Here is an 18,547-nt window from a genome sequence, read left to right as displayed (position 1 = left end):
TTATGTTTGATGATAAAAAATTTTAATTGCTTATTTTTACATGGCATTTTATATTTTAAAAAAGCACAGTGGCTCACTCCTGTAATCCCTGCACTTTGGGAGGTGGAGGCAGGTGGATCATTTGAGGTCAGGAGTTCCAGACCAGTCTGGCCAACACGGTGAAATCCCAGCTCAACTAAAAATACAAAAATTAGCTGGGTATGGTGGTGCGTGCCTGTAATCCCAAATACTCGGGAGGCTGAGACAGGAGAATCACTTGAACCCGGGAGGCAGAGGTTGCAGTGAGCCGAGACCAAGCCACTGCACTCCAGCCTGGGCAACAGAGCGAGATTCCATCTAAAAAACAAACAAGAAAGACACAAAAATGTGTTTCTATGTGGGAGAAAACTTTACAGTAGTTTTCCCTTATCCTCGGGAGATACGTTCCAAGAGCCCAGTAGATGCCTGAAGCTTCGGATAGTACCAAACCCTATATATGGTTTTTTGATCCCATAACTGAGATGGCTACTAAGTGACTAATATGTAGCATCTTCAGTGTGGATATGCTGGAGGAAGGGATGATTCCCATCCAAGGTGGGACAAAGTGGGCAGATTTCATCAGGCTACTTAGAATAGTGCTCAGCTTAAAACTTATGAATTGTTTCTGCAATTCCACACGTAATATTTTCAGACTAAAATTAACCACAGGTAAGTGAAATTGTACTGTATTTTCACAGGTTTCTCAGATAGCGAGGATGAGTGATTTTATCTCCATTTTATACGTGAAGAAGCTGAGACACACGAGTAGCATGACTTCCACTGGGTTGCATAAGATCCAGGAATGTAATCAGGTTTCCTGACTTCCTGTTCAGGACTCTTCTAATCTGAATGGTCTCCTCGTTGATAGCTGTGCATTGCTCAAAATATTTTCTAAACTTAGAGACTGACAGAATATGTAAAATGTATGAAATATTTCAAAAGCAATAATAGTACAATGTTTAGTAATTCTTTTGTATCTTCACATCTGGAATAGGTGAAGAAAATAAATTAAAAATCTTATTAAATCCCAAGACCCCAAATAGAAGACAGGAAAAATGAAAGGGAATGCATTAAAGTATATTAAAGCCTGTATGAAAAACCCATTTTGGTATTTAAACTTTAAATTAGCAAAGGTGGAAAATTGCTATGGTTGCAGAGAAGTTTTTAATTAAAATGAAGTTATTTCTGATTCTTAAAAGGTGAGGAGAAGTTTGATTATTTTAATTACCATACTAAATTTTAGCAGAGAACCTTCTAATAACTTGACTCAAATTACAATGTGGCAGAACTTAGCTGGGAAGAAACTGTATTCCTCTCTTGTATTTATACTGTGTATGTGGTACATAGAATGGAAGAATTCAATGCTACCTTGATATATATCATTGCACCCAGTGTAGCAAATTAGTTTTGACCATTACTAGCAGCTGTACAGAATGAGTAAGGCCCATTGTCCTTTTTGTTTCCATTAAAGTTTGTTCAAATTGTTCTTTAGGGATGTTTTTCAATCTTTCCTATTAAAGAAATTTTGAGAGCTAGATCTTTAGATAAAGTTTTATGGTAGAATTGGGATTTAAAGGTTAGAACTTGAAAGGAGGACAGGATTTAAGTAGGATAAGGAAGAATGTTTCCAATTATAGGAAACATGAGCCCTGGTGTGTCTTCTCAGAACAGTGAGAATGTTTCCTGTTGGAAAGAAATAGGAAATCATGTAGAATAGGTAGGGTAAGGTTTGATTATTGATGGCCTTAAAAAAACAAGTAAGGGAAATAGGTGGATGGCACTAACGTTAGTATTGACTCCTGAGGGCACTTAGAGATAAAGTTATGAAATGTGAATTTTTGACATTTCAGCACAGTATTTTTGTGTCAACTTTCATTGTGTTTAAATCTGAAACGGCAAAACAAGGATTTTGTTTGTTTGTTTTTACCTGAAAAGGGGATGCGTTTTTCTTTTCTAGTCGACTCCTTTACATCTAGCAGCGGGCTACAACAGAGTTCGAATAGTTCAGCTTCTTCTTCAGCATGGTGCTGATGTTCATGCAAAAGACAAAGGGTAGGTCTATCAGTTTACTTCCTTTCAGTGCTTTGTTTTTGTCTTATACTCTAAACTTTTAAAACACTGGACAAAGTCATATGTCCCATTTGTTACGGCTTATATAACGTTTTAAGAATGTTCACAACTCTAATTTATCAGATTCAACAGATAGTAAAGGATCATCCTTTATTGAGAAACCAAAATCATAAATACACAGTACCAAATTTTTTTTCTGATGAAATCTTGGACATCTAAACTGAGAAAACCTAGAAGGTTGATGTGAGGGGATACGGGTGGTAACCAAAAAAGCAGTTATGTCATTTATTTTACCAATAGGTGAATTTTTGAAAACTTTGTATCAGTTTCCTGTAAAGTCTCCAGGGATATATGAACATTGGGTTTGCTATCCTATGTGGTGGACTAACATTTCTCATTGCCCCACTTTAAGATCTAAAAGATAATTAACCCTACTACCCAAGTAAGGTAGATTATGTTACAGTCTTGTGATTGACAGCATAAAGAAGAGATGCCCTAGAGGAGAGTTTCTTTCACTTTGCCCCTCCCCAAGTCAAGAAAATAAAAATGAACTCAATACTTGAGACACTTATCAGAAGAATTCTTGCATTTCCAATCTGCTTTTTCTGGTGCTGTTCTCTTGCCTGCACCAGGTTTTGTGCCATATGTGAATGGTGTCCCAGTAGTATAGGGGCATAAATGCCTGATGCTCTTGTACATCTCTATTTCCTTGTGCATGTCTGAAAGCAGATGGGTATACAATAGGTGAGTCATCAAGAGACGTACACCACAAAAAAAGGGGTTTTTTGGCTTATTTAGAATATTTTGATGTGCAAGTTTTAATAGTTTGGATATTTGATTATTTTGCTAGAAATTACCATAAAAGTGAATTAAAATGGTGGAATATTTCAGTTCACTACCAATTAACATTTATTTCTTGTAAATACTTAATATATAATGCATGCATTTGTCAATTAGCATATGATCTTCCTTTTGCCAAAATGTTCTTCTATTTGGTATTTTTTTCATTATCTTCAAGGATTATATACAAAAAACAAGATAAATACAAAAGGTGTGAACATAAGCTATGCTTTGAATTCTTTTATTATTTTATTAAATATTTTTAAATATTTTAAAATATAATTATATTGGGATTTATTGGATTTTATTTCTTAGTACTTCATGGATAAATAAGTTGTTTGAAATTTAAGTATTTTAATTTGCCTTTTTTCATTTAGTGGACTTGTGCCTCTTCATAATGCATGTTCATATGGACATTATGAAGTCACAGAACTGCTACTAAAGGTAAGAGAAATTCAGAATATTGAGCATCATTTACTTTTTTTTTTTCTTTAACTTGTCATGACTTTCCATACTTTTGGCCTCATGAAAATTTGTTTAGTTTTTTGGGGTTTTTTGTTTGTTTGTTTTGAGACAGGGTCTTGCCCTGTCACCCAGACTGGAGTGCAGTGGCACATTCACAGCTCGCTGCAGCCTCAACCTCCCAAGTTCAAGTGATCCTCCCACCTCAGCCTCCCCAGTAGCTGGGATTACAGGGGTGTGCCACCATGCACAGCTAATTTTTAGGTTTTTTGTAGAGACGAGGTTTTGCCATGTTGCCCAGTCTTGTTTTTTTAGATTTTAAGAGAATAAAATCAGTTTTTAAACATATTACCATTGCCTTAAAATTTTTAAAACAACGAATTTAATTTCAGCTGTTTTTGAAAAGTGATATTAAAGGAATTAAAACACTTATTTGAAAAAGTTATAATTGAAACTTACAAAGAAATAAATGTCTTTTGAGTTTTATTTGATCCAGCGAAATGATTACTGACCTAAAATGTTTTCTTCTCAATTCAGCATGGAGCTTGTGTTAATGCCATGGATCTCTGGCAGTTTACTCCACTGCATGAGGCTGCTTCCAAGAACCGTGTAGAAGTCTGCTCTTTGTTACTTAGCCATGGCGCTGATCCTACATTAGTCAACTGCCATGGCAAAAGTGCTGTGGATATGGCTCCAACTCCGGAGCTCAGGGAGAGATTGACTTGTACGTATTTATATCCCGAAATCATTATCGCATAAATTGGAATCTTTAATTTCTATTGAGTTTTATCTACCTTAAATAATAACCTTCCATTCTTACAAGCGCACTAATTCATAATCCTCATTTCTAACTGTATACTTTTCTTCATGAATTCCATGGGAATATTATATACAGACACTTTTTGTATATATTGTATTTATTCGAGCCTAGTTTTAATTCATATGTTGAAGCTCCTTTTTTGGTTTTTTGAAGGCTAATGAGGATGAGTCAATCAGTATCCATTTCTTGGATACTTGCAATGTGGCAGGCACTAGAAATACAGCAGTGTACAAACCATTAAAAAGCTCTGAGCTTCTGGGGCTTACATTCTTGTGCTATTGATAGTGATAGGTATCTACCATTATTGAACCCTCTTCTGGGGCTTACATTCTTGTGCCATTGATAGTAATAGGTATCTAGCATTATTGAACCCTCACTATTTCCCGAGCCCTGCAAGGTTGCATAATCATATTTTTATTTGTCATGTGTGTTATGACCCAAGTATAATCACTTTCCCATATTTAAGTGAGATTTTAAAAATAATTTGGTTGAGGTCATCTTCTGAATATATTACCAATATATACATGCAAATGTTTTTTAAATAAACTTTTTGTTTTAGCATAGTTTAAGATGTAAGAATATTGGATTCTCATTCATGCAATTAATTTAGATACAGCTTTTCAAAAAGCGTCTCACCTGGTTATGAAAATAAAAAGCTATTAATTGTTCTTTGAAAAATGTTCAAGCTCTGCATTTCTCCCATATTTTAGTCCTTTCCTTTTCTGTGTCAAGACCTAATCACCATTAATATTTTGGTAAATATTTCTGTAAATGTTTTCTACACCATTACTTATGGTGGCAATAGTAGTAGCAAGAGTAGTGACAATATTAAAAAAAATGCATCAGCCTGTCTTTTCTTTTTTGAATTTTCATGTACCACTGTATACTTTCATGTCAGTGTATGTAGACCTATCTCTTGTTTAAGAGCTAGAAAGTGTTACAGCATATGTGTGCACAAATTATTTAACTAGTTTCCTTTTGGTGGACGTTTAGGTTTCCTGTTTCAAAATTTTGCTGCAATAAGTATCTTTATAGGTATATCTTTATGACTCTGAGAGTGTGAAACAGTCTTATTTCAGAGCATACATACTTCACAATTTTTCATTAATCTACATCCTCATCTTTTGCATTTTTATCATCATATTGTCACATTGCTGCTGTTGCTAAAATAGAGAAATTAATAAAATAATAATATGCCTACTTATTTATAATCATGCTGAAGATTTTTATACATTTTAAATCTTTTTTTATGTCAACCATTGTTTCATTGACAGATGAATTTAAAGGTCATTCTTTACTACAAGCAGCCAGAGAAGCAGACTTAGCTAAAGTTAAAAAAACACTTGCTCTGGAAATCATTAATTTCAAACAACCACAGTCTCATGAAACAGCACTGGTAAGATTTTATTGTTAATCTATTCCCTGGGTCTATAATAATAATGTAAGTACAAAATATGATTTTCATTTCAGAAACGTTAAAGTAACTTTAGTATCTGAAATGCCAGGAATTTGCATTTTAATTTTGGTTGCATTGATTTTTAAACTTAGTTTGAGGGATGATTCTTTTCATGGGTGAGAGAATTGACATTTGCTCAACCTTGATTTGGAAATTATTTTACCTTTGTCTTCCCCACCTCATTATAACAAATCCACTTTTGTGGCCAGTGCTTACATAAAATACAAGATATGATTTTTCAATAGAATTTTTTTCTTGTGTTTGCTAGATAAATACTAGATTTCCTTCTGTAGAAGATTAAAGTATATTTTCAGATACTTGCATCATCTTTTTGAGCAATTGTATTCAAAGAACTGATTATATTCATGGTAGAAAAATGGCAAGATCATGAATTTTTTGTTTGATACTATAAAAATTATTCTTAAAACTATCCATGTTTTTTTCTTCAAATGCACTTTCAGAAATATTTATTTTCTTTGTCATTGACACATTAAGGCTCAGCTAGAGAGTGGTTAGTGATTGCCCCTAAATTCAGAATTTAAGCATATGTGATGCCTGCATCACAGACCTTAAGTATACCTAATTAATAGTCTTACATATATTTGACACAAAAGATCAAACCTTTGTCAGTATCTGCATAAAACAACACTAAAGGGTTGACCAAACTGAAATAGGCTAACTATATATACACTTAAATACATGTCTCTCAAACTAGGGTTGAGATAGATTCAAGCTACACAGTGTTATGCTAGGAGATATTCAGAGCCGCAGAATAAACCTGACCCACTTTTTTGGAGTATTCATTTTATTTGGTTGTAAGTAGTTTTTTATTTTTAAATTTTAATACAAATATTAAAATGAAGCAGAATAAAAAAGTTGTATAAATATTATGTTAAAACATAAAATTTCTGAGAATATTTTTCTCTAAACTGCTTCAGTTATATCATTTTCTTGCTTATCCTTGGGCATATAAACTTCTCCTGTAGTGCTGGGAGTACCTCTGTAGAAGACCTTAGAAATACTGACTTGTGTGGCTGATAGCCTAATGAAAGATTGAGTAACTTAGTTATAGATTTCTGTAGCTTTGTAGAGGCATACATATAATGATGCTTTCCATGGAATATGTAGTGAATATTTATTGACTGGCTAAGCCAAAAGAAATAAGATCTCTCTTAATGTTTAAGAGCATAATTTCACCTTGGTTTAAACGCTTATGTTTTGTATTTCCACCATACGTAGAAAGAACATGGATCTTCTCTGTGATATAAAACATACACATATGTTCTGATACTCTGAGATAACAATGTTTTAAATGATCAGCAGATACTGTTCAATTCCAAGAGCTACTGTACATATAGAAGTGTATTTTATTAACTTGGTTTTGTTTACTTTATAGCACTGTGCTGTGGCCTCTCTGCATCCCAAACGAAAACAAGTGACAGAATTGTTACTTAGAAAAGGAGCAAATGTTAATGAAAAAAATAAAGAGTAAGTATAATTGCAGAAAGAGTTGTTCAGTTCCTAAAGAGGAAATGAAATAAAAGAGAGACAATTACCTTTTCTTTTTTCCTCTTTTCTGTAGTTTCATGACTCCCCTGCATGTTGCAGCAGAAAGAGCCCATAATGATGTCATGGAAGTTCTGCATAAGCATGGCGCCAAGGTGAGGCACACACCTGAGCAGAGTGCCAGACTCAGCACTGAGCAGCCAGCTGCTCTTAACACTGCTTCTCTCTCTCCGATTTTTCTGAAGAAACTAATTTTATAAAGGACTATTAGTTTGTACTTAAATTCATAGATTCTCCTATAAAGCTGATTTAGATCTTGTTTCTAATAAAAATAATTACTCGTGTTTCTTGATGCTTTAATGTCACCCTTCTATAAAGCAACAAAATATAGCTACAGTCATTTGTAATAGATTTCAACTTTACATTATTTTCAGTTAATACTATATGGATATACTTTGATAGTCTCTATTTGAATAATAGTTTATCAGAAAATAAATTATGTAAATGATAGCATCAGAATAGCTCTACTTATTCTAAAAAACATTTGTGGCCAGGCACAATGGCTCACACCTGTAATCCCAGCACTTTGGGAGGCCGAGGCGGGTGGATCACGAGGTCAGGAGATGGAGACCATCCTGGCTAACACGGTGAAACCCCGTCTCTACTAAAAATACAAAAAATTAGCCAGGCGTGGTGGCGGGTGCCTGTAGCCTCAGCTACCCAGGAGGCTGAGGCAGGAGAATGGCATGAACCTGGGAGGCGAAGCTTGCAGTGAGCTGAGATTGTGCCACTGCACTCCAGCCTGGGTGACAGAGTGAGACTCCGTCTCAAAAAAAAAAAAAAAAAAAAATTGTATGCCTTCAAATTTGTAATAATTTTCTCAACCTCTACACTAAAGAAATATGACATATTTAATAATTTTTATTGGCATTTTCTGAATGGTATAGTCTGAAACTTTGTCAAGCACTTAAGAGAGGAAAGAAGCAAACTGGTTATTTTTTAGAGGTGACTTGAAATTGTAGATTTTTTCATTCTCAAGAATGTATATTTCAAAGCAGTAGTCTCCAAAGTAGGGTACAGACTCCCTATGGAGCATACAAGATGCCCTATTGGAAAAATCCTAGCATTTCAATTTATAATACTTTTATTTAAGAATAAGGAAATTCAGATTTACCAATATTGAATACAAAGATGATGCCAGCACTCTCACTAGGTCCATGTGTCAGCCAGTCTGACTCGTGATGTCAAGGTTTCCTGAGGTGAGAGTGGGACTTGTTAGTTTCGAGGGATTGACAGTGGCAAACTCACTCATTTGTTCCCTTTCAGCATATTTTGGCATAGTGGACTTTACATGTGTCCAAATGAGTTGAATTTATGGATATTATCCTAAATGGTAGAACTTTTATAAATACCATACTTGATCAGAGGAGTGACCCTGACAAGGGACACAGGGAGTGACCCTGACATGCTTTTATAGCATAAAAAGGTTGTCTGGTTATTTTGTGAAGTAGTATTTTAAGGTGTTGTCATAGTTGTGCTCTTTTTAATGAAAATAAAAGGGTTCAAAATTTGCTAATAGTTCTCTGAGGACAAATGACCATGACTTGCGTGTAGATACCCTTTAAAAAGGAAACATAATCAGATCCTTAAAGGTAAAAGTTACACACTTTAGGTAAATGATAAAGTAACTGCTTTTTTATTTTATTTTATTTTATTTATTTATTTTATTTATTATTGTTATACTTTAAGTTTTAGGGTACATGTGCACAATGTGCAGGTTAGTTACATATGTATACATGTGCCATGCTGGTGCGCTGCACCCACTAACTCGTCATCTAGCATTAGGTATATCTCCCAGTGCTATCCCTCCCCCCTCCCCCCACCCCACAACAGTCCCCAGAGTGTGATGTTCCCCTTCCTGTGTCCATGTGTTCTCATTGAGTGACTGCTTTTTTAAAAGAAACTTTAAAAAATGAAGAGAACGTTTTGAAAATAGATTTTTAGAAAATGTTCACTTTTCTGTGATTTTGCTGAAAAATGATATAAATGAATCACCCAGCTGTCATATCTACATAATTTAAAAACGTAAAAACAGAATTTTCTAACCTGTTCAAAAGTCTTCCTTAATTTGGTTTTAGGGTAGATTTTGAATCTATTCAAAACATTGTAATGCAACATTTCCTAATAACTTTGCAAGAACATCAGTAAAGTTGGAATTTTACTACAGAATTTCAATGAAAACCTTAGCATAATTAGTAAATTACATTAAAAATAGGCATTGTGATTGAGTAGGCATAGTTAACAATGCATTTATTTCATTGGCTCCATATATCTGTATGAAATCTTTTCAACTAATATAGCCATTCAAACTAATTATCAAAAATGAACTTAGAGCCATGTGTAGTGGCCCGTAATCACTCCTGTAACCCCAGAGCTTTAGGAGGCAAAGGCAGAAGGATCGCTTGAGGCCAGGAGTTCGACACCAGCCTGGGCAACATAGCAAGACACTATCTCTACAACAAATTTAAAAATTAGCCAGTCGTGGTGGTGTGCACCTATTGTCCTAGCCACTCGGGAGGCTGAGGCAGGAGGATCACTTGATCCCAGGAGTTTGAGGCTGCAGTGAGGTATGATCATAGCACTGTACTGCAGCCTGTGCAACAGAGCAAGAGTCTGTCTCTAAAGAAAAGAAAAATAAAATGAACCTAAAATTAAACCCTCAAATTCTTAATATCACAGTTTTTATGAGATTTTTTTAAATGTTTAAACTACAGTCAATGGATATTTTCTAGCATAAGTAATTAAAATATGTTTTGGACAGGCACCATAGCCTATACCTTAATCCCAGCACTTTGGGAGACTGAGGCGGGAGGATAGCTTGAGCCCAGGATTTTGAGATCAGCTGGGCAACATAGGCCGACCCTGTCTCTACAAATAATAAAAAAAATTAGCCAAATGTGGTGGTGCATTCCTGTAGTCCCAGCTACTCAGGAGGCTGAGGTGGGAAAATCACTTGAGCCCAAGAGGTCGAGGCTGCAGTGAGCTGTGATCATGCCACTACACTGTAGCCTGGGTGACAGAGCAATACTCTATCTCAAAAAATAATAATCATGAAATCTTTTTAAATGTTTAATTATTTCATCTCTTATCCTTCATAAATTCTCTTTGTGTAAGTTTTATAATAGTATAGCACTTGGTTATAATTTACAAAGAAATTCATATACATATATTAAGTGTTCTCAAAACTTTTCTACCTGGAGGGTGTGTGATTTAAAAATTTGGATATCACTGCTTTAAAATGGCATGTTTTTAATTTATGAAATGAAGACATAGTGGAATAAAAGGGAACAGAGTTCTACAGATGTATTACCTATTTTGTAGGTACAACTACTGCATTATTATATAAGTAGCATCTTGTTGCTCTTTCAAGCAGAAAATACTAAGCTAAGTGAAATTTCTGCTACACTTACGAGCTTTGTACATTTATCATTGACCTGTTTTTGCAAATATCTAATGACATTTATAATGCTCTTGAAAAATTAGGAATAATGCCCTTCATTTTGGGAACATAGTATCTATTTATTGTCTCCCATCAGGCATTTTAGTTTATAAAGTTTCAGTGAAAAGTTTCATTATGACTTGTTCTAGTCAGCCTTTCTCTAGGTCTGTGGTTCTCACTCTTCATTTGCCCTTCATGTGCACAATACATTTTCATCAGTAACATCTTAGTTCATCAGTAGGGCATGAATAATTGTGAACAGCCCTGTCAGTGACATAGAAGAACTTCTAGACTTGTGTGTTCACCCTAGTCTTTCCACTATAGTTCAGCTACATTGATAACACTTGCTAATGGGCACTTAAAAAAGAGGAAAGTTATATTTAATCAGAGTTATGAACCCATAGATATCAATTGCTATCAGTAGATATCAAATGCCATAGCAACTCCTATTTACTTTTTCCCATCCCAAGGCAGGATGCTGTTCCTCACGGTTGGTGTATCTGGTGATTAATATGTTGTAAAAAAACTCCCTGTAAGAAACTCACTTAGCTATTGTTGGGCTCCCATTTTTGCTTGCATAGTATTTCTTTCTGAGGAACTCATGGTTTCTGTATGATTTTCAGGCAACTCATGGTTTCCATTTGATTTTGAACACAGCTTCTGAACAAGTAGCACCAGTTTTTAATCAGGATTCAGCCCTCTTCCACTGCTTCTAGCACCCTGCTGCCTTCCACTACTCTTGATGAGTCAATTTCTCAGGCAAAGGCAGAAGAATTTGGGATGAAGACCTAATTTTCATTAAGTAATTTGTCTTACTTTGACAGAACTTAGTGATATTTTTAAAAGTCAAAACATTCTTTTGCCCAAAGCTTGGTAATACATACAAACTTGAGGTTTGCCGTTAATGTTAAACTAAATGTACGCCATATATAACCTAGACAGGCATGCTTTTGAGTTTAGAACCCTCCACTTTCTAGTTCTGTGACCTTAGATTAAATTTCCCTGAGTCTCAATTCACTAATCAGTGATACGCGAAGCAACCTCCCTACAGGCTTTTTTTTTTTTTTAAATCAAATGAGCATATGTATATAAATATGTAGTATAGTGCTTAACACACAGATAATGTTTTGGTTATTTGTGAATATGAGCATTTTTTTCCATATTTGTCTTTTCAAATGTGTATGTACTATGTATTTCCCTTTAATTATCTAAATTTTATAAGACACATATCTAATCCCTTTATAATTGGGTTTGATCCACTAACTCAATAAATATTAGCATGCAAAATAATCAAGACTGTACTAGATACTGTGGGAAATACCACTTTGAAAGTTAATGCAGTTACCAAACTTGACCTCAGTCCTGAATCAATTTAGCAGCATTAGTAATGAAGAAGGAAGAGGAAGATAAAAGCCACTTATGAAGGAGTAATTATATTACCTGGAAATGAATTGGGTGTTAGAGTGGACTTGGAAAATGGTGGTGCAATTAATGGAAGTAAGAAAGCTACAGAGAAACACTGGTTTCCTATGCCTTGATAATGATTTTCTACTTGAAGTTGATATTACAGAAAGACATTTAATAAAACCAGCAGTTGGAAAGACAGCATCAGAGTATAAAAGAGTTTAAGATTAGAAAGATCTACTGAGAATTGACATAGTGATTCTACATTTTAGGAGTGAGTACGGTCCCTGGTAGAGAAAGCATGGAAAGAAGAGAGTTAAGGAAAGATCCTTTGAGGATTGCCCATGTTTATAGAGCGGTGGTGGGAAGAGAAAGCTGAAAGTGTCTACGGAGTACAGGAGGAGTATGAAGAAGGAGCAGGTGACCAGTGCCACTGAGAGAAATCAAGGCAGACTGGGGCATTTACTTAGACCGTTTTTATATGAGGGCTTTGGTAGCTTTTGAAGGAGAAATTCTAAGGAGATAGGAGCAGAGATATATATCAGTTAGGGTCTTGGCAATAAATGGCACACTTAAAGTGGGTAATTTGATGAAAGTTTAATAAAGGAATTGTATAGAAACGTGGGCAAGGTTCAAGGAAAGCAGCAAAGAATGAGGTTGTACTAGCAGCAAAGTGGGAGGTATGATCATCTCTGGTCTGAAGGGACAACGGAAAGGAGAGGTTCTTGGCGCTGGAAGATGGTAGCTATATGGAAAAGGCCACCTGGCACCACCTGTAGCCTTTGATCAAAGGATGTATCTAATCTTACTCTTCATTGTCCTGCTGTCCTCTGTCTCCTCCCAGTACCTCCCATCTCCTCCCAGTGCCCGTGACCAAATTCAACAAAACGGTGAAGACCAAAAGAGTCTGTTGATGTGGTTCATACAAGTGGTTTTCTCAGGACCCAGAGCAAGGTGGAGGATGGCTGTGGCTCTAGAGGGGAAAAGGGGCAATATTCAGCAAAAGATTAGAAAACAAATTGCTAGTAAGGAGAGTTACAAGAACATTGGAGCATTACCCAATTCATTTGAAAAATCTTCATTTACTAGGAGTAAACTTTTGCACCTTAAAAAAAATCAATAATTTATTATCCCCTGCTTTTTGGGAGTACTATAAAGTCTAAATAGGAAAGACATGAAGATTTTATCCTTCATGCAGCAATTTTTTCTTTATTATGCTTAGTCTGCCCTGGCATTCTGCATTCTATCACTAATGAATTGTCTGCTCTCATTATTAAGAAATCTTACACCCCAACTGCATATGGTATTCAAGAAGTTTAATTCATAAATGCATTTCTTCGTATATAAAGCATAGCTATTTTGTCATTATGTGCCTCTGTTAAATACATGAAACATGAAGGAATTTTTTTGACAGTTCATATTCATATGTCTTAATTTGACAGATTTATTTACATTGTGTTTAAGAAGATATTGTGACATAATAATTGACATTTAATAGGCTTATTTCTCACATTTAGAAGCGATCACGAGTCTTTGCTCACTTGGGGAAATGTGTCAGCCCATTATAAGAGTTTTATTAATGCTTTTCTAGAGGTAGATTGATAAGTAGATTGTTAGCGCAAAGATGTTAAAGTACTTTTAAAGATACTATAGCTCTAAAGTATCTTTTACAGTGCAAATAATATCTGAGGTTTGATCATACCAAAATAAAGTCCAAAGAGGCAAGTGTCCGAGAGACATTTTAGTTCTCAGTAACAAACCAACTCAATCTAGATTAAACACAAGTGGAAATCTATTTTATACTAATATAAATGTATATTAATACAAATGTGTTTATTACTTCTTGAGAAACCCATATCGTTATCTCCCAGAAATAATGTGTAAGAATTGTAGCTGAGATTCACAAAAGACCAGAACATGGAATTTAGAAACTGTCAGGTACTTTGGCTGCCATTCTCTATATCTCTCCCTCCCTGCTTCCCTCTTTCCTCCCTTCTGTGTCTCTGTCGCTCCCTGTCTCTCTCTCTTTCTCTGAGGTTGCATGGTTTTTTTTCTCTGCCAGTGTTTGTTCATCTGCTTCATTCTTCTTTCTGCAGACTGGATTTTTCTGTATTATTTCTCTATGGCCTAAATGTGGTCTTTTTCAACCCATACTTTATGTGTCCTTGGCTTAGAAGGACACCACCTGCAGCTGATGGGGTCTGTCCCATCTCAGGGATGAAAAAGGGAGAATTATGAATGAGTCACTTGTTGAGTGCGAGCATTCATTGGATTGGCACCCTCTAGTCTAATCAGTTTTGCTCAGTTTGTTATTTCTTAAGGCACGTGAGCAAGATTAGTACCCCTTGAAACCAGCAAAGATAATCTGTGGTATTATAATATATATATATATATAAATCTTTTCAGGGAATTTGATTGTTTCTTTTAAATTTCCACACGAATGTTTACAGATAGCACACTCAAGTTCAGCTAGCAAATAGAAATCCAGTTCCATACTCTGTAGTGAGTTCACAACACATTAAAGGATTAAAAAACATTTCAAGTAAAATATTGATTACTATGTCAGTATTCTGTTTAAAAATTGTGTTCATTTGTCTCTTTCATTCCTCATAGGAAGTGCTTTAACTATGCATACCACCAAGGATAATGATGAATACTTGTAAAACACCTGGAAAAACATTAGAATCAATTTAAATTATATTTTCATTACAGATAAAGCAAATTCATGTTCAATATTAAGCAATTCTGTAAACACTGGCATTTACCCTTCTCCCTCAGTTTCCAGGGAAAGAGGAATGCATTTTGGTTAGATAGAGAACATTTTAGTAGTTCCTAATGTTTGCTCAATATACAGAACAGTATGTCAAAAGTAGTATTTTTTATCACCAGAATTTATTAATTTGTTGCTCTTGTGAGTCATTCACTTACCAACAATTTTCAAATATCTATTTATACAAGGCATGGTACTTACTGCTAGGAGGATGTATAAAGTTTGAATTTGATCAAGATCCTTCTCTTAAGGAACTTAAAATCTAATAATTGTCTAACACAGTCTACTTGACTACTATATGAACTGGAAAGTAGTATATATAATAAGAGAAGTATAGATCGATTTATATTCAGAGGAATAAACAGTTATTTCTATTGGTGGTGGCAGCCTGGGGAAGTGATTGGAGAAATTTCATGAAGAAAATAGAATTTCAGCTAGGAATGTTCAGGAATTAAATATATAGATATATATAGGCAAAATACAAACAATACATTTTCAGTAAGGACTGAAAATCAAGGAAATAAAGGGGTTTGTTTATTAAACAGTCAGAAGTTATGATTAGTTAGTCCAAAAGGTACAGAAAATGGAAACAATGAAAAGCAAGATCTTTGTATTCTCAATTGGAGAGTTTAGACTTTGTTCTCATAATACTTGGAGAACCTGTCATTTGTTCTTCTGTCATAGATATATTAATGCCTGTTAATTTTTTTAATTGTTGACTTTCACTTTCAATGTGTTATGGTTTGAGAAAAAAATGCAGTGTCACTCTAGCTAAAGAATACAGACTGTTTTCAACTCTCAGCTTACTTGAAATCAGCTTTTAGGTTGAGGCAAACACCTGTTCACTGTTAAAGGTGTTAAGTACAGATGTCACAGAACAGTTCGTGATTAATTACCAAATGAGTGATGTAGACAGTGATAGCTTTAAGTTTAGGAGAAGTGGCCTTAGGATTAGCTGTTTGAGACTAGGCTGTTCACACTGAGTAGAATATTGAAGGATTCCCCTCAGCCATTTCCTTGTGGTCTGCTTGCTGGTTTCCAGAACTGTTTTGGCATTTTTTGAATCATAATTTCATGTCCTAAACATTTCAGGCCAAATGTCATTGTGATTTTATATAGTTTTACTCAGTTATTCATCTTCTGGAAAGTCATTTTTGCTACTCAGTTAGAATAAAAATACATACACTAAGGTTGCAATCTGTAGATACAAGGAAAAGTGGGAATATGTTTTACCTCTAAAACTGCCAGACATCTATTATTCTGACTCCTGAATGGATAGGTCAAGCCAGTCTTAAGCATTTAATTACCACAGTTAAGGTATAACATTAAATGTAGCAGTCTCTTTATTTGAGACAGTTTCTGTAACCTGGTGAAAATAATCACTTTAGTGCTGAATGTTAAGTATTTTTTAGTGACATCAAATCATGTTCCCGTGCTTCAACAAGCTGGATTGGGAGTTCCCATTACTATAATAGAATAAGTTAGTATGTTTCTTACCCAGTTTCCAGAAAAATGTTAATGATTAGAATGTTCACAATTTTAGATTTTTCTTCTGTGCTGAAGAAGTAACAAAGAAATCAAAACTCAAGTTAGTTTGGTAGCTTGTGTTTTCCGTTGATAAATGCTAATGGCTGTGCTTTTTTGTTGCTATGTATCAGCAGTCACTTTTCTTCTGGCAAATGTGGTAGAGTTAAATATGTTAGTATTTCATGGGAGTTTTGTGAAAGACCATCAAGAATTTGTATGAACCCTTTCCTGAGTAAGTACAATAGCCTTACTGGTAATGATAAAAGACTGGCGACAGGGAGACCAGTTGTCTTATATCCTTTCCTTTCTTAATCTTGTATTTAGTGGGTGTACACGAATGTTTTAAATAATCAACCAGCATATAATTGAGAATTTACTGTGTACCTTTAGCAGGAGCTTTCTAGAGGACCCAGAAAGTCTATCTGTAACATGCACTCATATTCTCAATAACCTTAGTTTAACTCAATAAACAAAAATTACCCCAGTATTATATAAGACAGTTAAGTGCTAAATTGACATAGATGTTCAGAAAAGGAGTAATCAAAGTCTTCAAGAAATCAAGGAAGATTTCTTAGAGATGAGGAGACTTACACTGGATCTCAGAAGCCAGAAAGGCAAAAGAAGGGTTTCTCTGAAAAGAGCAGCAAGCACAATGAACATGGACTTTGGTCTGACTGGAGTAGAGGGTGCTGATTGGGATCTGCTGGAAGGTAATATGAGTCAGGTTTGACCAGATTAAGAACATGATCCCAGTGTTTCACATTGTCTTAAGCAGTCTCACAACTAGCTAAATGATTCTTCTTCCTGTGTATAACTCTTCAAAGCTTTAAAAAGGAATGTTTGAATCCTCAAATCTTTTTTTTGGTTAAATGTGCTTGTAATTCAATTAAGATATTATAATTAGCTATATTACCTAAATTAGAAAAGAAATATAATCAACTACTTTGACAGTCTTTGCTTACATATACTGTTGTCTTTTATATTCTGGGGAAAAGTTTGGTAAAAATCCATTCATTCAGAAGAATTTGGTGAGCATCTTCATTGTGGCAAGCAGTAAATACCAGACCAGAGTTGCTGCCTCCATAGACCAGTCTAGTCGTTGAAAGGAGTAGCAGAAATGGGAAATGGTCAGGAAAATGGTCATTCCAGGAAGAGAGGGTATGTTGTAATTTTCAGTAAGGTGATCAGAGAAGGGTAACTAAAAAGAAGATAGTTCTTCTGAATCAGTGAGCAAAAGTTAATAATGAATATCTATGAGACTTTTTAAAAGCTTTGAAAGTTGATTTTTTTCATAAGAATATATTTTCTAAGGTATAACAGGAAACTAAACTAGATGCTCAATTCCATGTGCCCACCCAATGATTTTTCAGATGAATGCACTGGACACCCTTGGTCAGACTGCTTTGCATAGAGCCGCCCTAGCAGGCCACCTGCAGACCTGCCGCCTCCTGCTGAGTTACGGCTCTGACCCCTCCATCATCTCCTTACAAGGCTTCACAGCGGCACAGATGGGCAATGAAGCAGTGCAGCAGATTCTGAGTGGTGAGTTAAAATAGAACAACAGGGCATTTTATGTTTTCTCTTCCATTCCTGCTGAAATACACAGACAAACTTTGCAGTGTTTACTTTGCCTGAAGTTTTTCTCATGCCTTTTTTTGCAATTTAGCCTGCGGCCTTCCCCATCTCCCTTTTTTGGTAGGGTAAGGTAGGTGTCATGGGAAGGAAGCAAATACAGCTTTTAATTTTTTTAGGTTTAAATTGAAAACCTGACTCATGAGTGTTCTGATCAAAGGTGACTTAAAACTCATATAAACGGTGTGGAATTTTGGTAGCTATAAAATCTATCAAATAGAGAAAATTGTAAATCATTCATATGGTAATGACATTTAGTTAATTGTTCTTACCTGTGTAATATTCTGACATACTTTTAAAATTCTTAACTTCATTGCATTATTATAAAATTATCTTGTCTTTTTCTGGCTTAAATATAATTATAGGCCAGGCACAGTGGCTCACGCCTGTAATCCCAGCACTTTGGGAGGCCGAAGCAGGCAGATCACGAGGTCAGGAGATCGAGAGCATCCTGGCCAACATGGTGAAACCCTGTCTCTATTAAAAATACAAAAATTAGCTGGGCGTGGTGGCACATGCCTGTAGCCCCAGCTACTTGGGAGG

At 35.2% G+C, this 18,547-nt stretch overlaps 1 protein-coding gene across 3 annotated transcripts in view; it reads left to right on the top strand.

Annotated features, from left to right (window-relative positions):
- The window catches only part of TNKS (tankyrase), a 234,000-nt gene that overhangs the window by 154,513 nt on the left and 60,940 nt on the right, over nt 1–18,547 (top strand). For all 3 annotated transcript variants that reach the window (XM_063668510.1, XM_054497579.2, XM_054497580.2), the window contains exons 6-12: nt 1,976–2,070; nt 3,306–3,372; nt 3,928–4,114; nt 5,485–5,606; nt 7,063–7,154; nt 7,249–7,327; nt 17,743–17,914. In XM_063668510.1, coding sequence (XP_063524580.1) covers nt 1,976–2,070; nt 3,306–3,372; nt 3,928–4,114; nt 5,485–5,606; nt 7,063–7,154; nt 7,249–7,327; nt 17,743–17,914 — 814 coding nt within the window. The remainder of the gene's footprint in view (nt 1–1,975; nt 2,071–3,305; nt 3,373–3,927; nt 4,115–5,484; nt 5,607–7,062; nt 7,155–7,248; nt 7,328–17,742; nt 17,915–18,547) is intronic.

Source organism: Pongo pygmaeus, chromosome 7 (genome assembly GCF_028885625.2).
Source record: "Pongo pygmaeus isolate AG05252 chromosome 7, NHGRI_mPonPyg2-v2.0_pri, whole genome shotgun sequence".
Taxonomy (NCBI): domain Eukaryota; kingdom Metazoa; phylum Chordata; class Mammalia; order Primates; family Hominidae; genus Pongo; species Pongo pygmaeus.
This window is presented reverse-complemented; position numbering and strand designations above follow the sequence as displayed.